General features: G+C 46.1%; 1 protein-coding gene across 1 annotated transcript in view; it reads left to right on the forward strand.

The window, feature by feature from the left end:
• LOC143785108 (uncharacterized) overlaps positions 1 to 24213 on the forward strand; it is a 53585-nt gene that overhangs the window by 7617 nt on the left and 21755 nt on the right. Inside the window, exon 3 of the mRNA XM_077273780.1 lies at positions 2355 to 2475. Within this exon, the coding sequence (XP_077129895.1) occupies positions 2355 to 2475 (121 nt within the window). The remainder of the gene's footprint in view (positions 1 to 2354; positions 2476 to 24213) is intronic.

The raw sequence follows: 24213 nt of genomic DNA on the forward strand, positions 1-24213 counted from the left end.
TAGAGTAAACATTAAGTCTTATAGGATTATCTCTGCATTGCTGGACTCTTTGTAAGTTTCGGTCTGTAGATCCAGGTAGATGTCTGAGCAACCGGAGAGTCCTCAGAAAACTATTGGTCAGATGTACATGTGTAAGCAGGCTGCAGAATGCAGTGACACAAAGGAGACAGATTAAGGGTTAACAAATGTAACAATTTAATTAACAGGGTAAATAAACTCCTCACAGGCAGATAGATGGTTAAATGGTGAAAAGCAAATGCCGGATAATAACAGTCCAATTATTAAACTTATCATGTCCTTTATGGTCCTTAACCTCAGATTATGCCTTGTAACGGGGAGATGTCCACAGATGGGGTCCTTCAAACGATGGTCCGTCTTCTGGTGGCCACAGGCAGTCTCCAATTTTACCTGTTGAGCCCTGTTATGACCTGGTGGTTAAGGAGCAACATGGGACGAGCTCTGGAGGAGGTGGTATCTGTACTGACCGCAGTTCCTGATCCTAGCACAAAACTAGAAGTAGCCGTGGAATGTTCCTGTCACTCCCTAGACATCTCGTCACAGCCGGAGAACTAACTACCCCTAAAGATGGAAACAGAAAGCTATCTTGCCTCAGAGAATATTCCCAAAGGATAGACAGCCCCCCACAAATATTTACTGTGAGTGGAGAGGGAAATGGCATACACAGAATGAAATCAGGATTTAGCAAAGGAGGCCACTACTAACTAGATAGACAGAACAGGAAAGAATACTGTGCGGTCAGTATTAAAAGCTAGAAAAATCCACCGCTGAGTTTACAAAAAATATCCACACCTGACTAACGGTGTGGAGGGCAAATCTGCTTCCCCAGAGCTTCCAGCTAAACTGAATATATCATACTGACAAGCTGGACTAGAGAAAACATAAAATGAGCTGAACAATTAAGTCCTCAGCAAGTGGACAACAAATGAACAAGCAAGAACTTATCTTTGCTGAACTGGACAGACTATCAGGGAAATCCAAGGAGAGATCTGAATCCAACCAAGAAACATTGACAGCTGGCACTGGCTGAAGACCAGAGCCAGGCTAAATAGCAGAGCCAGGAGAGACGATCAGTGGAAGCAGCTGCTAATGCTAAATCCAAGGAGCAGCAGTTCCACTTAAAACCACCGGAGGGAGCCCAAGGGCAGAATTCACAAAAGTGCCATTTACAACCACCGAAGGGAGCCCAAGAACGGAATTCACAACAGAGCCCCTAGTCCTTGAGCCTTGGTTAGGTGTGGGCTGATGTGAAACAGATGGCAGAGAGGGCCGTTAGCTACTGTCCTTTACCCGGCTCTCGCTTCTTCGCACGTGTGCGGTACTCACAGTCACTGGGCGCAAGGCACTCTTTACTCTCACTGTCCCACTAGCGCTACCGGGAGCTGTCAATTGCAGCCCGTCGTAGTGCCGGCGCTCTGTGTGTGGAGCACGCTTCTCTCTGCCTGACGGCGGGAAACTCTGCCTCACTTCGAGCACTTTTCACTTCATTTCCAGTTCACCAGTGACCCCTCCTTCCGGGTCATGGGACCTATCCGGTCCCCTATTCATGCCCCCGGGGCAACAGGAGACACAGCCTCGACAGTTCCGGGCTCGGCTCAGTACAGGAACCCGCAGACCGGTCTTCCTCCTTACACATGTACATAGGGTCAGTTAGTTAGTTATGTTAGTTTGTACATGTTCAAGTTCTCTACTAAGACTTGAACCAAGTATCACTGATTTACAGGTGGTACCAAACAAGAGGTAAAAGTCAAACGTCAAATGCACAGCAAAAACTAGAACACAAGTCCAAAGGTCCAAGTGCCCAAGAGTAGGAAACCAGCACCATAAATAAGGAGTGTTCCAGCTGACTAGTTGTGATGGCCACTGTCATAAATTGCATGGTAGTTCCACTGATGGTCCATAATCCTGACTAATGAACTGTGAAAAGTGGTATTGAGTCTAATTATTATTCCTCCTTATCAGATCTGTAAATTCACCCGTTCACATTTCTCCATGTCTGTTAACGGTTTTGAGCTTGATGAAGAGTAAACTCGAGTGAAAGGCGACTACGATCAGAACCAGATCTTCAGACATTGTCTAAAAGGCTTGTGTAAGGGATCAAGAAACTCAGAGCTATTTCAACAAAGAGACCTGACCGAATCCCACAGCATATGGGGATTAGTGATGGTCCAGACTTGGGACCAGCGGTGGCAGCAGATCCTCCCTGACTTCATTGTGGGGAAAGCTGTGAATATTACATAACATGAGGAAGATGAAGAGTATTTATGACAGTGGGATATATCACGAGCCGTTGTTCCTGAATTATGCTTATTAGGTCATTTCTTCTATCATTTCAGCAAACATCCAACCTCTAAATGAACCTGTAAAATGGAACTGGACCTATGAGGAGAGAATGAAGTTGGTGACCTCTGCTAAACGTAACATCACTGATCTGCTGGTGCCCATATACGTCCACAGGTGAGACTCATAAAAACACAAGTAACTGCAAGTGCCAACATCTCCTTAAAGCGACTTATCTCACAATACAAATTAAAAAGTTTTCTCTACAAATATTAAAAATATATGATCCACTGGGTACAGACTATACTTATCCTCTACTGATCCCGAGATTCATCCTGTATTATGCTCCAGAACTGCACTCACTATTCTGCTGGTGCAGTCACTGTGTACAGGGCGAACTAGGCGGCTGCCTAGGGCGCCGACCCTAAGGGGGCGCCAGAGAAAAAATAGAAAAAATTATAAAAAATCTTTTCAAAAGGCAAAAGGTGTATGGAGCGGAGCTGAATGTGTATGAGGTGTATGGAGCGGAGCCGTGTGTGTATGAGGTGTACGGAGCTGAGTCGTGTGTGTATGAGGTGTATGGAGCGGAGCCGCGTGTGTTCGAGGTGTAAGGAGTGGAGCCGCGTGTGTACGAGGTGTATGCAGCGGAGTGCGTGTGTATGGAGCGCAGCCACGTGTGTAGGAGTAGCTATGTGTGGCCATTATACGGTACGAAGTATCATGTGCGGCCAATATAGAGTATGGAGCATCATGTGTGGTCATTATACAGTATGGAGCATCATGTGTGGCCATTATACAGTATGGGGCATCATGTGGGGCCATTATACAGTATGGAGCATCATGTGGGGTCATTATACAGTATGGAGCATCATGTGTGGCCATTATACAGTATGGAGCATCATGTGGGGTCATTATACAGTATGGAGCATCATGTGTGGCCATTATACAGTATGGAGCACTGTGTGGCCATATTTTTTTGTTTATAATTATTCTTTATGAAACAGTGTGATCAGCAGTGCTAAATGGGTGTGCTTGGGATGTGGATATGGGTGTGACTAGTTATGAATGGGTGTGGTCAGAGGCGTGGCCTAAAATTTGCCGCAGCGCAAACTTTGTCCCTCTTTCCCATCTTCAAAAGTTGGGAGGTATGTTAAAAGTAGTGTTGAGCAATACCATCCGATACTTGAAAGTATCGGTATCGGATAGTATCGGCCAATACCTGAAAAGTATCGGATATCGCCGATACCGATACCCGATACCAATACAAGTCAATGGGACACCAAGTATCGGAAGGTATCCTGTATGGTTCCCACGGTCTGAAGGAGAGGAAACTCTCCTTCAGGCCCTGGGATCCATATTAATGTGTAAAATGAAGAATAAAAATAAAAAATATTGATTGTTATGAACTGGTGGTTTAGGAGCGACATGCGACAAGCTCTGAGCAGGTGGTAACTATACTGACCGCAGTTCCTGAGCTTAACACAACACTAGAAGTAGCCGTGGGATGTTCCTGTCACTCCCTAGACACCTCGTCACAGCTGGAGAACTAACTACCCCTAAAGGTAGAAACAGGAAAGCTATCTTGCCTCAGAGAAAATCCCCAAAGGATAGGCAGCCCCCCACAAATATTGACTGTGAGTGGAAAGGGAAATGACATACGTAGAATGAAACCAAGATGTAGCAAAGGAGGCCACTTCTAGCTAGATAGATTGTACAGGACAGAATACTGTGCGGTCAGTAATAAAAAGTAGAAAAATCCACCACAGAGAATACAAAAATCTCCACACCTGACTAAAGGTGTGGAGGGCAAATCTGCTGCGCAGAGCTTCCAGCTTAACTGAATAAATCCATACTGATAAGCTGGACTACAAAGAAAAACATAGAATGTGCTGAACGATTAAGTCCACAACAAGTGGACTGCAAAAGAACAAAGCAAGGACTTATCTTTGCTGAACTGGTCAGAATATCAGGGAAATCCAAAAAGAGATGTGACTCCAAACAGAAGCCATTGCCAACTGGCACTGGCTGAAGGATAAGGCCAGACTAAAATAGCCGAGCCAGAAAGACAATCAGTGGAAGCAGCTGCTGATGCTAAATCCAAGGAGCAGCCATTCCACTTAAAACCACCGGAAGGAGCCCAAGAGCAGAACTCACAAAAGTGCCACTTACAACTACCGGAGGGAGCCCAAGAGCGGAATTCACAACAGTACCCCCCCTTGAGGAGGGGTCACCGAACCCTCACCAGAGCCCCCAGGCCGATCAGGATGAGCCAAGTGAAAAGCACGAACCAAATCGGCGGCATGGACATCGGAGGCAACAATCCAAGAATTATCCTCCTGGCCATAACCCTTCCACTTGACAAGATACTGAAGCCTCCGCCTCGAAAAACAAGAATCCAAAATTTTCTCAACCACATATGCCAACTCCCCCTCAACCAACACCGGGGCAGGAGGATCAACAGAGGGAACAACGGGTACCACATATCTCCGCAACAAAGATCTATGGAAAACATTATGGATGGCAAAAGAGGCTGGAAGGGCCAAACGAAAAGATACCGGATTGATAATCTCAGAAATCTTATAAGGACCAATAAACCGAGGCTTGAACTTAGGGGAAGAAACCTTCATAGGAACATGACGAGAAGATAACCAGACTAAATTCCCCACCTGAAGCCGGGGACCAACACACCGACGGCGGTAAGCAAAACGTTGAGCCTTTTCCTGAGACAACGTCAAATTGTCTACCACATGAGTCCAAATCTGCTGTAACCTGTCCATCACAGAATCCACACCAGGACAATCAGAAGGCTCAACCTGCCCCGAAGAAAAACGAGGATGGAAACCAAAATTACAAAAGAAAGGCGAAACCAAAGTAGCCGAACTAGCCCGATTATTAAGGGCAAACTCGGCCAACGGCAAGAAAGCCACCCAATCATCCTGATCAGCAGACACAAAGCATCTCAAATAGGTTTCCAAGGTTTGATTAGCTCGCTCAGTTTGGCCATTTGTCTGAGGAAGGAACGCCGAAGAAAAAGACAAATCAATGCCCATCCTAGCACAAAAGGCCCGCCAAAACCTAGAAACAAACTGGGAACCTCTGTCAGACACAATATTCTCCAGAATGCCATGCAAACGAACCACATGCTGAAAAAACAATGGAACCAAATCAGAGGAGGAAGGCAATTTAGGCTAAGGTACCAAATGGACCATTTTAGAGAACTGGTCACAAACCACCCAGATAACAGACATCTTCTGGGAAACAGGAAGATCCGAAATAAAATCCATGGAAATATGCGTCCAGGGCCTCTCAGGGACTGGCAAAGGCGAAAGCAACCCACTAGCGCGGGAACAGCAAGGCTTGGCCCGGGCACAAGTCCCACAGGACTGCACAAAAGAACGCACATCCCGCGACAAGGAAGGCCACCAAAAGGACCTAGCAACCAAACCTCTGGTACCAAAAATTCCAGGATGACCGGACAACACCGAACAATGAACCTCAGAAATTACCTTACTTGTCCATCTATCAGGAACAAACAGCTTCCCCATAGGACAGCGGTCAGGTTTATCAGCCTGAAATTCCTGAAGCACCCGCCGTAAATCAGGGGAGATGGCAGAAAGAATCACCCCTTCCTTAAGAATGCCAACCGGCTCAAGGACTCCAGGAGAATCAGGCAAAAAACTCCTAGAGAGGGCATCAGCCCTAACATTCTTAGATTCCGGAAGATACGAGACCACAAAATCGAAACGGGAGAAAAACAGGGACCATCAAGCCTGTCTAGGGTTCAGCCGCTTGGCCGACTCGAGGTAAATCAGATTGTTTAGATCGGTCAAGACCACAACGTGGTGCTTGGCTCCCTCAAGCCAATGTCGCCACTCCTCAAATGCCCACTTCATAGCCAACAATTCCCGATTGCCGACATCATAATTGCATTCCACAGGCGAAAACTTTCGGGAAAAGAAGGCACACGGTTTCATCAAGGAACCATCAGAATTCCTCTGAGACAAAACGGCCCCTGCCCCAATCTCAGAAGCATCAACCTCAACCTGAAAAGGAAGAGAAACATCCGGCTGACGCAACACAGGGGCAGAAGTAAATCAGCGTTTAAGCTCCTGAAAGGCCTCAACAGCCGTAGAGGACCAATTCGTCACATCAGCGCCTTTCTTCGTCAAATCAGTCAGGAGCTTAACCACACTGGAAAAGTTGGCAATGAAACGGCGATAAAAATTAGCAAAGCCCAAAAATTTCTGAAGGCTCTTCACAGATGTGGGTTGAATCCAGTCATGAATGGCTTGGACCTTAACAGGATCCATTTCTATAGACGAGGGAGAAAAAATAAAACCTAAAAAAGAGACCTTCTGAACTCCAAATAGGCACTTAGACCCCTTCACAAATAAAGCATTATCACGATGGATCTGGAATATCATCCTGACCTGCTTCACATGAGACTCCCAATCATCGGAAAAAATCAAAATATCATCCAAATACACAATCAAGAATTTATCAAGATAATTGCGGAAAATATCATGCATGAAGGACTGAAATACAGAAGGAGCATTAGAAAGCCCGAAAGGCATCACAAGGTATTTAAAATGGCCCTCGGGCGTATTAAATGCAGTTTTCCATTCGTCACCCTGTTTAATACGAACAAGATTATACGCCCCTCGAAGGTCAATCTTAGTAAACCAACTAGCCCCCTTAATCCGAGCAAACAAATCAGAAAGCAAAGGTAAAGGGTATTGGAATTTGACCGTGATCTTATTAAGAAGGCGATAATCAATACAGGGTCTCAAGGAGCCATCCTTCTTGGCAACAAAAAAGAATCCCGCTCCCAATGGTGACGAAGACGGCCGAATAAGCCCCTTCTCCAAAGACTCCTTAACATAACTCCGCATGGCGGCATGCTCTGGCACAGACAGATTGAAAAGTCGGCCCTTAGGGAACTTACAGCCAGGAATCAAGTCAATAGCACAATCACAGTCCCTATGTGGAGGAAGGGAACTGGACTTGGGCTCATCAAATACATCCTGGAAATCCGACAAAAACTCAGGAACATCAGAAGAGGGGGAAGAGGAAATTGACATCAAAGGAACGTCACTATGTACCCTTTGACAACCCCAACTAGTCACAGACATAGATTTCCAATCCAGCACTGGATTATGTACTTGTAACCATGGAAAACCCAGTACAACAACATCATGTAAATTATGCAACACCAGAAAACGGCAATCTTCCTGATGTGCTGGAGCCATGCACATGGTCAGCTGAGTCCAATACTGATGTTTATTCTTGGCCAACGGTGTAGCATCAATGCCCCTCAAAGGAATAGGGCTCTGCAAAGGCTGCAAGGAAAAACCACAGCGCCTGGCGAATTCCAAGTCCATTAAGTTCAGGGCAGCGCCTGAATCCACAAATGCCATGACAGAAAAGGACGATAATGAGCAAATCAGGGTCACAGATAAGAGAAATTTAGGCTGTACAGTACTGATGGTAACAGACCTAGCGACCCTCTTAGTACGCTTAGGGCAATCAGAAATAGCATGAGCAGAATCACCACAGTAAAAACACAGCCTATGCTGACGTCTGTATCCCTACCGTTCTGCTCTAGTCAAAATCCTATCACATTGCATAGGCTCAGGACTCTGTTCAGAGGACACTGCCATATGGTGCACAACTTTGCGCTCGCGCAGGCGCCGATCAATCTGAATGGCTAGAGACATAGATTCGGTCAAACCAACAGGCGTGGGGAACCCCACCATAACATCTTTAAGGGCTTCAGAAAGACCCTTTCTGAAAATTGCTGCCAGAGCATCCTCATTCCATTTAGTGAGCACACACCATTTTCTAAATTTCTGGCAGTATAATTCTGCCGCTTTTTGACCCTGACACAGGGCCAACAAGGTTTTTTCTGCATGATCCACAGAGTTAGGTTCGTCATAAAATAATCTGAGCAATTTAAAAAATGCATCTACATTAAGCAATGCCGGATCCCCTGACTCAAGGGAGAATGCCCAGTCCTGAGGGTCACCACGCAGCAGAGAGATGACAATTTTAACCTGCTGAATGGGATCACCAGAGGAACGGGGTTTCAGAGCAAAAAACAATTTGCAGTTATTTTTAAAGTTCAAAAACTTGGATCTGTGTTGTGAATTCTGTTTTTGGGCTCCCTCTGGTGGCTACTGGTGGTACTGGCTGACTTTTGTCTTGTGTTTCCAGTGCACCTGTTCCCATCAGGAAATTGGGAGTTTCCTATTTAGTCTGGCTTCTCAGTCATTCTAGTGCCGGCAATCAATGTTACCAGAGCACCTCTGTTGCTTGCTACCTGCTCCAAGTCTGCAATTCAGTTAAGTTTGATCTTTGGCATTTTTGTGTTTGTTTGTCCAGCATGCATTTATATTTCTCTTGCTGCTGGAAGCTCTAGTGATCTGAAATTACTACTCCGGTGTCATGAGTTGATAACGGAGTTAAGGTAATTTCAGGATGGCTGTTTAGGGTTTTGAGGTGACCGCAAAGTCCTCTTTTGTATTTTCTGCTATCTAGTCAGAGGGCCTCTCTTTGCTGAATCTATATTCATACTGCGTACGTGTTTTCCTCTTACCTAACCGTTATTATATGTGGGGGGCTACTATAACTTTTGGGGTTTCCCTGAAGGCAAGCCAGGTCTGTGTATTCCTCTACTAGGGGTAGCTAGATCTCCGGCTGGTGCGAGGTGTCTAGGGATAAACGTAGGCACACCCCCTGGCTACTATTATTTGCGTGTTAGGTTCAGCATCGCGGTCACCTGAGATTCCATCTTCCTAGAGCTAGTCCGTTTTTGCCTGAGTCCCTGCCATTGGGAATCATGACAGTATTGCCGGCCTTAATGTATTAAAGGTATTGGCTGAAGAAAGAGAGAAAAAAGAAGTTTCTGACACTTTTTTTTTTTTTTTTTACTCAGAAGTTCTGTCTAGCCATAATTGCAATCTGCTGCTTTTTTCTCTCCTCTTAACCCCTGAATGGCTCAGATCTCAGCTGTTGAGAAATGGATATCCAGAGTTTAGCTTCAAACCTGAATACTCTTGCTTCTAAGGTTCAAAATATCCAAGACTATGTTATACATGCTCCTATGTCTGAACCCAAGATTCCTATACCTGAGGTTTTTTCTGGAGATAGATCTCGTTTTTTGAATTTTAAGCACAATTGTAAATTGTATCTTTCTCTGAGATCTCACTCCGCTGGAAACCCCGCTCAGCAGGTTAAAATTGTTATTTCCTTGTTGCGGGGTGACCCCCAGAATTGGGCATTTGCATTGGCACCAGGGGATCCTGCGCTGCTCAATGTGGATGCGTTTTTTCTGGCACTGGGGTTGCTCTATGAGGAACCTAATTTGGAGATTCAGGCTGAAAAAGCCTTGATAGCCCTCTCTAAAGGGCATGATGAAGCTGAAATATATTGTCAAAAATTTCGAAAATGGTCTGTGCTTACTCAGTGGAATGAGTGCGCCCTGGCGGCGAATTTCAGAGAAGGTCTCTCTGACGCCGTTAAAGATGTCATGGTGGGGTTTCCTACGCCCACAGGTCTGAATGAATCCATGACTATGGCTATTCAGATTGATCGGCGTTTACGGGAGCGCAAACCTGTGCACCATTTGGCGGTGTCTTCTGAGCAGGCACCGGGGATTATGCAATGTGATAGAATTCTGTCCAGAAGTGAACGGCAGAATTATAGGCGTAAAAATGGGTTGTGCTTCTACTGTGGTGATTCTGCTCATGTTATATCAGCATGCTCTAAACGCACAAAAAAGGTTGATAAGTCTTTTGCAATTGGCACTTTACAGTCTAAGTTTATTTTGTCTGTAACTTTGATCTGTTCATTATCATCTATTACTGTGGATGCCTATGTGGATTCTGGCGCTTCCTTGAGTCTTATGGATTGGTCCTTTGCCAGACGCTGTGGGTTTAGCCTAGAGCCTTTGGAAGTTCCTATCCCTCTGAAGGGTATCGACTCCACACCATTGGCTAGGAATAAACCACAATTCTGGACACAAGTGACTATGTGTATGACTCCTGACCATCGGGAGGTGATTCGCTTCCTTGTGTTGCATAACTTGCATGATGTCTTAGTGCTTGGATTGCCATGGTTGCAAACTCATAATCCAGTCCTTGACTGGAAAACAATGTCTGTGTTAAGCTGGGGATGTCAGGGGGCTCATGGGGAAGTACCTTTGGTTTCCATTGCTTCATCTACTCCCTCTGAAATTCCGGCATTTTTGTCTGATTTTTGTGATGTTTTTGAGGAGCCTAAACTGGGTTCTCTTCCCCCTCACCGGGATTGTGATTGCGCTATAGAATTGATTCCTGGCAGCAAGTTTCCCAAGGGTCGTTTGTTCAATCTGTCTGTGCCTGAGCATGCTGCTATGCGAGAGTATATTAAGGAGTCCTTGGAAAAGGGACATATCCGTCCATCCTCATCCCCTTTAGGAGCAGGGTTTTTTTTCGTGGGTAAAAAAGATGGCTCCCTGAGGCCCTGTATTGATTATCGCCTGTTGAATAAGATTACAGTCAAATACCAGTATCCTTTGCCACTGTTGACTGATTTATTTGCTCGTATTAAAGGGGCAAAGTGGTTCTCTAAGGTTGATCTTCGGGGTGCGTATAATTTGGTGCGGATTAAGCAGGGAGATGAGTGGAAAACTGCATTTAATACGCCCGAGGGCCATTTTGAGTATTTGGTAATGCCTTTTGGTCTTTCTAATGCCCCTTCAGTCTTTCAGTCCTTTATGCACGATATTTTCCGTAAATACCTGGATAAATTTATGATTGTGTATTTGGATGATATTTTGATTTTTTCGGATGACTGGGAGTCGCATGTTCAACAGGTTAGGAAGGTTTTTCAGGTTTTGCGGGCCAATTCTTTGTTTGTAAAAGGTTCAAAGTGTATTTTTGGGGTTCAGAAGATCTCCTTTTTGGGGTATATTTTTTCCCCTTCTTCTGTTGAGATGGATCCTGTCAAGGTTCGGGCTATTTGTGATTGGACGCAGCCTACTTCCCTGAAGAGTCTTCAGAAGTTCTTGGGCTTTGCTAATTTCTATCGTCGATTTATAACTGGGTTTTAAAGTGTTGCTAAACCTCTGACTGATTTGACTAAGAAGGGTGCTGATGTTGCCAATTGGTCCTCTGCGGCTGTGGAGGCCTTTCGGGAGCTTAAGCGCCGCTTTTCTTCTGCCCCTGTGTTGCGTCAGCCTGATGTTTCGCTCCCTTTTCAGGTCGAGGTTGATGCTTCCGAGATTGAAGCGGGGGCGGTTTTGTCGCAGAGAAGTCCCGATTGCTCAGTGATGAGACCATGTGCATTTTTCTCTCAAAAGTTTTCGGCCGCCGAGCGAAATTATGATGTCGGTAATCGGGAGCTCTTGGCTATGAAGTGGGCATTTGAAGAGTGGCGTCATTGGCTTGAGGGTGCTAGACATCAGGTGGTGGTCTTGACTGATCACAAGAATCTGATTTACCTTGAGTCTGCCAGGCGTCTGAATCCTAGACAGGCGCGCAGGTCATTGTTTTTTTCCCGGTTTAATTTTGTGGTTTCATACTTGCCGGGTTTGAAAAATGTGAAGGCAGATGCCCTTTCTAGGAGTTTTGAGCCTGACTCCTCTGGTGATTCTGAGCCTACGGGTATCCTTAAGGATGGGGTGATTTTGTCTGCTGTCTCCCCAGACTTGCGGCGTGCTTTGCAGGAGTTTCAGACTGATAGGCCTGATCGTTGTCCGCCTGGGAGATTGTTTGTTCCAGATGAGTGGACCAGTAGAGTCATCTCGGAGGTTCATTCTTCTGTGTTGGCAGGTCACCCTGGAATTTTTGGTACCAGAGATTTGGTGGCCAGGTCCTTCTGGTGGCCTTCCCTGTCTCGGGATGTGCGTACCTTTGTACAGTCTTGTGATGTTTGTGCTCGGGCCAAGCCTTGCTGTTCTCGGGCTAGTGGATTGTTGTTGTCCTTGCTTATTCCGAAGAGGCCGTGGACGCACATCTCTATGGACTTTATCTCGGACCTCCCGGTTTCTCAGAAAATGTCAGTCATTTGGGTGGTGTGTGACCGTTTTTCTAAGATGGTTCATTTGGTACCCTTGCCCAAATTGCCTTCTTCATCGGAGTTGGTTCCTTTGTTTTTTCAGAATGTGGTTCGTTTACATGGTATCCCGGAAAACATCGTTTCTGACAGGGGATCTCAATTTGTGTCTAGGTTCTGGTGAGCGTTCTGTGCCAGGATGGGCATTGATTTGTCTTTTTCGTCTGCATTCCATCCTCAGACTAATGGCCAGACGGAGCGAACTAATCAGACCTTGGAGACTTATTTGAGGTGTTTTGTGTCTGCTGATCAGGATGATTGGGTCGCCTTTTTGCCGTTGGCAGAGTTTGCCCTCAATAATCGGGCCAGTTCTGCCACTCTGGTTTCTCCTTTCTTTTGCAATTCAGGGTTTCACCCTCGTTTTTCATCTGGCCAGGTGGAATCTTCGGATTGCCCTGGAGTGGACACTGTGGTGGATAGACTGCACCGGATTTGGAGTCATGTGGTGGACAATTTGAAGTTGTCTCAGGAGAAGACTCAGCAGTTTGCTAATCGTCATCGTCGTGTGGGTCATCATCTCCGTGTTGGGGACTTGGTGTGGTTATCTTCTCGTTTTGTCCCTATGAAGGTCTCTTCTCCTAAGTTTAAACCTCGGTTCATAGGTCCTTATAAGATTTTGGAGATTCTTAATCCTGTATCTTTTCGTTTGGACCTACCAGCATCTTTCACCATTCATAATGTCTTCCATCGGTCGTTGTTGCGGAGGTACGAGGTACCGGTTGTTCCTTCTGTTGAGCCTCCTGCCCCTGTGCTGGTGGAGGGTGAATTGGAGTATGTTGTGGAGAAGATTTTGGACTCTCGCATTTCCAGACGGAGACTTCAATATTTGGTTAAATGGAAGGGATACGGTCAGGAGGATAATTCTTGGGTGACTGCCTCTGATGTTCATGCCTCTGATTTGGTTCGCGCCTTTCATAGGGCGCATCCAGATCGCCCTGGTGGTTCTCATGAGGGTTCGGTGCCCCCTCCTTAAGGGGGGGGTACTGTTGTGAATTCTGTTTTTGGGCTCCCTCTGGTGGCTACTGGTGGTACTGGCTGACTTTTGTCTTGTGTTTCCAGTGCACCTGTTCCCATCAGGAAATTGGGAGTTTCCTATTTAGTCTGGCTTCTCAGTCATTCTAGTGCCGGAAATCAATGTTACCAGAGCACCTCTGTTGCTTGCTACCTGCTCCAAGTCTGCAATTCAGTTAAGTTTGATCTTTGGCATTTTTGTGTTTGTTTGTCCAGCATGCATTTATATTTCTCTTGCTGCTGGAAGCTCTAGTGATCTGAAATTACTACTCCGGTTTCATGAGTTGATAACGGAGTTAAGGTAATTTCAGGATGGCTGTTTAGGGTTTTGAGGTGACCGCGAAGTCCTCTTTTGTATTTTCTGCTATCTAGTCAGAGGGCCTCTCTTTGCTGAATCTATATTCATACTGCGTACGTGTTTTCCTCTTACCTAACCGTTATTATATGTGGGGGGCTACTATAACTTTTGGGGTTTCCCTGGAGGCAAGCCAGGTCTGTGTATTCCTCTACTAGGGGTAGCTAGATCTCCGGCTGGTGCGAGGTGTCTAGGGATAAACGTAGGCACACCCCCTGGCTACTATTATTTGCGTGTTAGGTTCAGCATCGCGGTCACCTGAGATTCCATCTTCCTAGAGCTAGTCCGTTTTTGCCTGAGTCCCTGCCATTGGGAATCATGACAGATCTGTCCCCATAAAACAAATCAGGAGTAGGAATTCTTGGCTCTAAAGCCGGAGTCTGGACAACATAATCTTGGATACTCTGTACTTTTCCAGCAAGTTGATCCACATGAGAAAACAAACCCTGAACATCCATGCCCGCGCCAAAATCCTGAACCACCCAGAGATTCAGAGAAAAAAAAAAGACAAAACAGACTACAGAAAAAAAAATGGCTCAGAACTTTTTTTTTCCTTCTTTTGAGATGCATTTAACTCATTTTGGGCCAGTTGTACTGTTATGACCTGGTGGTTTAGGAGCGACATGCGATGAGCTCTGAACAGGTGGTAACTATACTGACCGCAGTTCCTGAGCTTAATACAACACTAGAAGTAGCCGTGGGATGTTCCTGTCACTCCCTAGACACCTCGTCACAGCCGGAGAACTAACTACCCCTGTTGTGAAATTGGATTCTGGGCTCCCCCCGTGGCCACTTGTGGAATTGAACTTGTGTGCATCATCCCCTCTGTTCACCTGCTCCTATCAGGATGTGGGAGTCGCTATATAACCTTGCTCCTCTGTCAGTTTCTTGCCGGTCTACAATGTAATCAGAAGCCTTCTGTGCTTGTTCCTGCTACTAGACAACTCCCAGCTAAGTTGGACTTTTGTCCTTGTGTGTTTTTGCATTTTGTTCCTGTTCACAGCTGCTGTTTCGTTACTGTGTCTGGAAAAGCTCTTGTGATCGGAAATTGCCACTCTGGTGTTATGAGTTAATGCTAGAGTCTTAAAGGAATTTCTGGATGGTGTTTTGATAGGGTTTTCTGTTATGACCCCAATGGCGAGGGTCTCAGAGGAACGTGGAAGTCTGCAGAATACAAAAATCCAGCTCATAGGGCAGTGGTAACTGGGTTGACCATATATCTACTCCTAACGCCAACACTAGAAGTAGCCGGGGATCATTCCTACGTTGATTCTAGATGACACGCGCCAGCCGGAGAATCTAGCTACCCCTAGTAGAGAAAAACAAAGACCTTTCTTGCCTCCAGAGAAGGGGACCCCAAAGCTGGATAGAAGCCCCCCACAAATAATGACGGTGAGGTAAGAGGAAATGACAAACACAGAAATGAACCAGGTTTAGCACAGAGAGGCCCGCTTACTAATAGCAGAATAAAGAAAGGTAACTTATATGGTCAACAAAAACCCTATCAAAATCCACACTGGAAATTCAAGAACCCCCGAACCGTCTAACGGTCCGGGGGGAGAACACCAGCTCCCTAGAGCTTCCAGCAAAGGTCAGGATATAGATTTGCAACAAGCTGGACAAAAATACAAAACCAAAACAAATAGCAAAAAGCAAAGGGCAGACTTAGCTGATATAACTGGAACCAGGATCAGTAGACAAGAGCACAGCAGACTAGCTCTGATAACTACGTTGCCAGGCATTGAACTGAAGGTCCAGGGAGCTAATATAGCAACACCCCTAACTAACGACCCAGGTGTGGATAAAAGGAATGACAGAAAAACCAGAGTCAAAAAACTAGTAACCACTAGAGGGAGCAAAAAGCAAATTCACAACAGTACCCCCCCCTTAGTGAGGGGTCACCGAACCCTCACCACGACCACCAGGGCGATCAGGATGAGCGGCATGAAAGGCACAAACTAAATCGGCCGCATGAACATCAGAGGCGACCACCCAGGAATTATCCTCCTGACCATAGCCCTTCCACTTGACCAGGTACTGAAGCCTCCGCCTGGAGAGGCGAGAATCCAAGATCTTCTCCACCACGTACTCCAACTCGCCCTCAACCAACACCGGAGCAGGAGGCTCAGCAGAAGGAACTACAGGCACAATGTACCGCCGCAACAAGGACCTATGAAATACATTGTGAATAGCAAACGACACAGGAAGATCCAGACGAAAAGATACAGGATTAAGGATTTCCAATATCTTGTAAGGCCCAATAAAACGAGGTTTAAATTTGGGAGAGGAGACCTTCATAGGAACAAAGCGGGAAGAAAGCCACACCAAATCCCCAACGCGTAGTCGGGGACCCACACCGCGGCGGCGGTTGGCAAAGCGCTGAGCCTTCTCCTGTGACAACTTCAAGTTGTCCACCACATGATTCCAGATCTGCTGCAACCTATCCACCACAGAATCCACCCCAGGACAGTCAGAAGGCTCCACATGACCCGAAGAAAAGCGAGGATGGAAACCAGAGTTGCAGAAAAAAGGCGAAACCAAGGTGGCGGAACTAGCCCGATTATTAAGGGCAAACTCAGCCAACGGCAAGAATGTCACCCAATCGTCCTGATCAGCAGAGACAAAACACCTCAAATAAGCCTCCAAAGTCTGATTGGTTCGCTCCGTCTGTCCATTAGTCTGAGGATGGAAAGCAGACGAAAACGACAAATCAATGCCCATCCTACTACAAAAGGATCGCCAGAACCTGGAAACGAACTGGGATCCTCTGTCTGACACAATATTCTCAGGGATGCCGTGCAAACGAACCACGTTCTGGAAAAACACAGGAACCAGATCGGAAGAGGAATAGGATTTTCTAATGGTTCAAGAGTAAATCCACAGCGCTTAGCAAATGAGAGATCCATGAGACTCAGGGCAGCACCTGAATCTACAAACGCCATGACAGGATAAGATGACAGTGAGCAAATCAAAGTTACAGACAGAATAAATTTAGGTTGCAAATTACCAACGGTGACAGGACTAACAACCTTAGCTATACGTTTAGAGCATGCTGAGATAACATGTGTAGAATCACCACAGTAGTAGCACAAGCCATTCCGGCGTCTATGAATTTTCCGCTCATTTCTAGTCAGGATTCTATCACATTGCATTAAATCAGGTGTCTGTTCAGACAACACCATGAGGGAATTTGCGGTTTTTCTATCACATTGCACCGAATTAGGTGTCTGTTCAGACAACACCATGAGGGAATTTGCGGCTTTGCGCTCCCGCAACCGCCGGTCAATTTGAATAGCCAGTGCCATAGTATCATTCAGACCTGTGGGAATGGGAAAACCCACCATAACATTCTTAATGGCTTCAGAAAGGCCATTTCTAAAATTAGCGGCCAGTGCACACTCGTTCCAATGTGTCAGCACGGACCATTTCCGAAATTTTTGGCAATACACTTCAGCCTCGTCCTGCCCCTGAGACATAGACAGCAAGGCCTTTTCTGCCTGAATCTCAAGATTGGGTTCCTCATAAAGTAAACCGAGCGCCAGAAAAAACGCATCAAGATCAGCCAATGCCGGATCTCCTGGCGCCAGCGAAAAAGCCCAATCCTGAGGGTCGCCCCGTAAGAACGAAATAACAATTTTTACTTGCTGAGCAGAATCTCCTGATGAACAGGGTCTCAGGGACAAAAACAATTTACAATTATTCACGAAATTCCTAAACTTAAACCTGTCTCCGGAAAACAGTTCAGGAATCGGTATTTTAGGTTCTGACCTAGGATTTCTGATAACATAGTCTTGTATGCCCTGCACACGAGTAGCCAGCTGGTCCACACTTGTAATCAAGGTCTGGACATTCATGTCTGCAGCAAGCATAGCCACTCTGAGGTAAAGGGGAAGAAGAAAAAAAAAAAAAAACTCAGAATCTTCTTTCTTATAATCCCTCTTCTGCAATGCATTAAACATTTAATACTGGCCTGGCAAACTGTTATGACCCCAATGGCGAGGGTCTCAGAGGAACGTGGAAGTCTGCAGAATACAAAAATCCAGCTCATAGGGCAGTGGTAACTGGGTTGACCATATATCTACTCCTAACGCCAACACTAGAAGTAGCCGGGGATCATTCCTACGTTGATTCTAGATGACACGCGCCAGCCGGAGAATCTAGCTACCCCTAGTAGAGAAAAACAAAGACCTTTCTTGCCTCCAGAGAAGGGGACCCCAAAGCTGGATAGAAGCCCCCCACAAATAATGACGGTGAGGTAAGAGGAAATGACAAACACAGAAATGAACCAGGTTTAGCACAGAGAGGCCCGCTTACTAATAGCAGAATAAAGAAAGGTAACTTATATGGTCAACAAAAACCCTATCAAAATCCACACTGGAAATTCAAGAACCCCCGAACCGTCTAACGGTCCGGGGGGAGAACACCAGCTCCCTAGAGCTTCCAGCAAAGGTCAGGATATAGATTTGCAACAAGCTGGACAAAAATACAAAACCAAAACAAATAGCAAAAAGCAAAGGGCAGACTTAGCTGATATAACTGGAACCAGGATCAGTAGACAAGAGCACAGCAGACTAGCTCTGATAACTACGTTGCCAGGCATTGAACTGAAGGTCCAGGGAGCTAATATAGCAACACCCCTAACTAACGACCCAGGTGCGGATAAAAGGAATGACAGAAAAACCAGAGTCAAAAAACTAGTAACCACTAGAGGGAGCAAAAAGCAAATTCACAACAGTTTTCTGCTGACCATGAAAGTGTCCTTTCTGTCTTCCTGCTATCTAGAAAGCGGACCTCGATTTTGCTAAACCTATTTTCATACTACGTTTGTCATTTCATCTAAAATCACCGCCAATATATGTGGGGGCCTCTGTCTGCCTTTTGGGAAAATTTCTCTAGAGGTGAGCCAGGACTGTCTTTTCCTCTGCTAGGATTAGGTAGTTCTCCGGCTGGCGCTGGGCATCTAGGGTTAAAAAACGTAGGCATGCTACCCGGCCACTTCTAGTTGTGCGGCAGGTTTAGTTCATGGTCAGTATAGTTTCCATCTTCCAAGAGCTAGTTCTCATATATGCTGGGCTATGTTCTCTCGCCATTGAGAATCGTGACAGTTTGACCGGCCCAAAAAAGGGTTAAATTACTGGCTGAGAAAGGAGAGAAAAAAGAAGTCTGCTACAATTTTTTTTTTTTTCCTCTAGTTCTGAGTGTGCTCTTAATTGAATCACTTGCTAGTCTGCCTATACTGCAGCCTTCCTCTCTTTCTCTCCTTCTAATCCTTGAATGGCTCTGTGTTCACCTGTTTCAAATGGATCTTCAGAGTGTAGCTACAGGTTTGAATAATCTCGCCACAAAGGTACAAAATTTGCAAGATTTTGTTGTTCATGCACCTATGTCTGAGCCTAGAATTCCTTTGCCTGAATTCTTCTCGGGGAATAGATCTCACTTTCAAAATTTTAAAAATAATTGCAAATTGTTTTTGTCCCTGAAGTCTCGCTCTGCCGGAGACCCTGCACAGCAGGTCAGGATTGTAATTTCCTTGCTCCGGGGCGACCCTCAAGACTGGGCTTTTGCATTGGCACCAGGGGATCCTGCGTTGCTCAATGTGGATGCGTTTTTTCTGGCCTTGGGGTTGCTTTATGAGGAACCTCATTTAGAGCTTCAGGCGGAAAAGGCCTTGATGTCCTTGTCTCAGGGGCAAGATGAAGCTGAAATATACTGCCAAAAATTCCGCAAATGGTCTGTGCTTACTCAGTGGAATGAGTGCGCCCTGGCGGCGATTTTCAGAGAAGGTCTCTCTGATGCCATTAAGGATGTTATGGTGGGGTTCCCTGTGCCTGCGAGTCTGAATGAGTCCATGACGATGGCTATTCAGATCGATAGGCGTCTGCGGGAGCGCAAACCTGTGCACCATTTGGCGGTGTCTACTGAGAAAACGCCAGAAAATATGCAATGTGATAGAATTCTGTCCAGAAGCGAGCGGCAGAATTTTAGACGAAAAAATGGGTTGTGCTTCTATTGTGGTGATTCAACTCATGTTATATCAGCATGCTTTAAGCGTACTAAGAAGCCTGACAAGTCTGTTTCAATTAGCACTTTACAGTCTAAGTTTATTCTATCTGTGACCCTGATTTGTTCTTTGTCATCTATTACCGCGGACGCCTATGTCGACTCTGGCGCTGCTTTGAGTCTTATGGATTGGTCCTTTGCCAAACGCTGTGGGTATGATTTGGAGCCACTGGAGGCTCCGATACCTCTGAAAGGGATTGACTCCACCCCATTGGCTAGTAATAAACCACAATACTGGACACAAGTGACTATGCGTGTTAATCCGGATCACCAGGAGGTTATTCGCTTTCTGGTGCTGTATAATCTACATGATGTTTTGGTGCTGGGATTGCCATGGCTGCAATCTCATAACCCAGTCCTCGACTGGAGAGCTATGTCTGTGTTAAGCTGGGGATGTAAAGGAACTCATGGGGACGTACCTTTGGTTTCCATTTCATCATCTATTCCCTCTGAGATTCCTGAATTCTTGTCTGACTTTCGTGACGTTTTTGAAGAACCCAAGGTTGGTTCACTACCTCCGCACCGGGAGTGCGATTGTGCCATAGACTTGATTCCGGGTAGTAAATACCCTAAGGGTCGTTTATTTAATCTGTCTGTGCCTGAACACGCTGCTATGCGAGAATATATAAAGGAGTCCTTGGAAAAGGGACATATTCGTCCTTCGTCATCTCCCTTAGGAGCCGGTTTTTTCTTTGTGTCTAAGAAAGACGGCTCTTTGAGGCCGTGTATTGATTATCGACTTTTGAATAAAATCACGGTTAAATATCAATATCCGTTACCACTGCTTACTGATTTGTTTGCTCGTATAAAGGGGGCCAAGTGGTTCTCTAAGATTGATCTCCGTGGGGCGTATAATTTGGCGCGAATCAAGCAGGGGGATGAGTGGAAAACCGCATTTAATACGCCCGAGGGCCATTTTGAGTATTTGGTGATGCCTTTTGGTCTTTCAAATGCCCCTTCAGTCTTCCAGTCCTTTATGCATGACATTTTCCGCGATTATTTGGATAAATTTATGATTGTGTATCTGGATGATATTCTGATTTTTTCGGATGACTGGGACTCTCATGTCCAGCAGGTCAGGAGGGTTTTTCAGGTTTTGCGGTCTAATTCCTTGTGTGTGAAGGGTTCTAAGTGTGTTTTTGGGGTTCAAAAGATTTCTTTCTTGGGATACATTTTTTCCCCCTCTTCCATCGAGATGGATCCTGTCAAGGTTCAGGCTATTGGTGATTGGACGCAACCCTCTTCTCTTAAGAGTCTTCAGAAATTTTTGGGCTTTGCTAACTTTTATCGTCGATTTATTGCTGGTTTTTCTGATGTTGTAAAACCATTGACTGATTTGACTAAGAAGGGTGCTGATGTTGCTGATTGGTCCCCTGATGCTGTGGAGGCCTTTCGGGAGCTCAAGCGCCGCTTTTCTTCCGCCCCAGTGTTGCGTCAGCCTGATGTTGCTCTTCCTTTTCAGGTTGAGGTCAACGCTTCTGAAATCGGAGCTGGGGCGGTGTTGTCGCAGAGAAGTTCCGACTGCTCCGTGATGAGACCTTGTGCTTTTTTTTCCCGTAAATTTTCGCCCGCCGAGCGGAATTATGATATTGGGAATCGGGAGCTTTTGGCCATGAAGTGGGCTTTTGAGGAGTGGCGTCACTGGCTTGAGGGGGCCAGACATCAGGTGGTGGTATTGACTGACCACAAAAATTTAATTTACCTTGAGTCTGCCAGGCGCCTGAATCCTAGACAGGCGCGCTGGTCGTTGTTTTTCTCTCGGTTTAATTTTGTGGTGTCGTACCTACCGGGTTCTAAGAATGTTAAGGCGGATGCCCTTTCTAGGAGTTTTGAGCCTGACTCCCCTGGTAATTCTGAGCCCACAGGTATCCTTAAAGATGGAGTGATATTGTCTGCCATTTCTCCAGACCTGCGGCGGGCCTTGCAGGAGTTTCAGGCGGATGGACCTGATCGTTGCCCACCTGGTAGACTGTTTGTTCCTGATGATTGGACCAGTAGAGTCATCTCTGAGGTTCATTCTTCTGCGTTGGCAGGTCATCCTGGAATCTTTGGTACCAGGGATTTGGTGGCAAGGTCCTTCTGGTGGCCTTCCCTGTCACGAGATGTGCGAGGCTTTGTGCAGTCTTGTGACGTTTGTGCTCGGGCCAAGCCTTGTTGTTCTCGGGCTAGTGGATTGTTGTTGCCCTTGCCTATCCCGAAGAGGCCTTGGACGCACATCTCGATGGATTTTATTTCGGATCTGCCTGTTTCTCAGAAGATGTCTGTCATCTGGGTGGTGTGTGACCGTTTCTCTAAGATGGTCCATCTGGTTCCCTTGTCTAAGTTGCCTTCTTCTTCCGAGTTGGTTCCTCTGTTTTTTCAAAATGTTGTTCGTTTGTATGGTATTCCTGAGAATATCGTTTCTGACAGAGGGACCCAATTCGTGTCTAGATTTTGGGGGGCATTCTGTGCTAGGATGGGCATAGATTTGTCTTTTTCGTCTGCTTTCCATCCTCAGACTAATGGCCAGACCGAGCGGACTAATCAGACCTTGGAGACATATTTGAGGTGTTTTGTGTCTGCGGATCAGGATGATTGGGTTGCTTTTTTGCCTTTGGCGGAGTTCGCCCTCAATAATCGGGCCAGCTCTGCCACCTTGGTGTCCCCGTTTTTCTGTAATTTGGGGTTTCATCCTCGATTTTCCTCCGGTCAAGTGGAATCTTCGGATTGTCCTGGAGTGGATGCTGTGGTGGAGAGGTTGCATCAGATTTGGGGGCAGGTGGTGGACAATTTGAAGTTGTCCCAGGAGAAGACTCAGCTTTTTGCCAACCGCCGTCGTCGTGTTGGTCCTCGGCTTTGTGTTGGGGACTTGGTGTGGTTGTCTTCTCGTTTTGTCCCTATGAGGGTTTCTTCTCCTAAGTTTAAGCCTCGGTTCATCGGCCCGTACAAGATATTGGAGATTCTTAACCCTGTGTCCTTCCGTTTGGACCTCCCTGCATCCTTTTCGATTCATAATGTTTTTCATCGGTCATTGTTGCGCAGGTATGAGGTACCGGTTGTGCCTTCCGTTGAGCCTCCTGCTCCGGTGTTGGTTGAGGGTGAGTTGGAGTACGTTGTGGAAAAGATCTTGGACTCTCGTGTTTCCAGACGGAGACTCCAGTATCTGGTCAAATGGAGGGGATACGGTCAGGAGGATAATTCTTGGGTCACTGCCTCTGATGTTCATGCCTCCGATCTTGTCCGTGCCTTTCCTAGGGCTCATCCTGATCGCCCTGGTGGTTCTGGTGAGGGTTCGGTGCCCCCTCCTTGAGGGGGGGGTACTGTTGTGAAATTGGATTCTGGGCTCCCCCGGTGGCCACTTGTGGAATTGAACTTGTGTGCATCATCCCCTCTGTTCACCTGCTCCTATCAGGATGTGGGAGTCGCTATATAACCTTGCTCCTCTGTCAGTTTCTTGCCGGTCTACAATGTAATCAGAAGCCTTCTGTGCTTGTTCCTGCTACTAGACAACTCCCAGCTAAGTTGGACTTTTGTCCTTGTGTGTTTTTGCATTTTGTTCCTGTTCACAGCTGCTGTTTCGTTACTGTGTCTGGAAAAGCTCTTGTGATCGGAAATTGCCACTCTGGTGTTATGAGTTAATGCTAGAGTCTTAAAGGAATTTCTGGATGGTGTTTTGATAGGGTTTTCTGCTGACCATGAAAGTGTCCTTTCTGTCTTCCTGCTATCTAGAAAGCGGACCTCGATTTTGCTAAACCTATTTTCATACTACGTTTGTCATTTCATCTAAAATCACCGCCAATATATGTGGGGGCCTCTGTCTGCCTTTTGGGAAAATTTCTCTAGAGGTGAGCCAGGACTGTCTTTTCCTCTGCTAGGATTAGGTAGTTCTCTGGCTGGCGCTGGGCATCTAGGGTTAAAAAACGTAGGCATGCTACCCGGCCACTTCTAGTTGTGCGGCAGGTTTAGTTCATGGTCAGTATAGTTTCCATCTTCCAAGAGCTAGTTCTCATATATGCTGGGCTATGTTCTCTCGCCATTGAGAATCGTGACATACCCCTAAAGGTAGAAACAGGAAAGCTATCTTGCCTCAGAGAAAATCCCCAAAGGATAGGCCGCCCCCCACAAATATTGACTGTGAGTGGAGAGGGAAATGACATACGTAGAATGAAACCAAGATGTAGCAAAGGAGGCCACTTCTAGCTCGATAGATAGTACAGGACAGAATACTGTGCGGTCAGTAATAAAAACTAGAAAAATCCACCACAGAGAATACAAAAATCTCCACACCTGACTAAAGGTGTGGAGGGCAAATCTGCTGCCCAGAGCTTCCAGCTTAACTGAATAAATCCATACTGATAAGCTGGACTAGAAAGAAAAACATAGAATGTGCTGAACGATTAAGTCCACAACAAGTG

The sequence above is a fragment of the Ranitomeya variabilis genome, chromosome 7 (assembly GCF_051348905.1).
Source record: "Ranitomeya variabilis isolate aRanVar5 chromosome 7, aRanVar5.hap1, whole genome shotgun sequence".
NCBI classification, from domain to species: Eukaryota; Metazoa; Chordata; class Amphibia; order Anura; family Dendrobatidae; genus Ranitomeya; species Ranitomeya variabilis.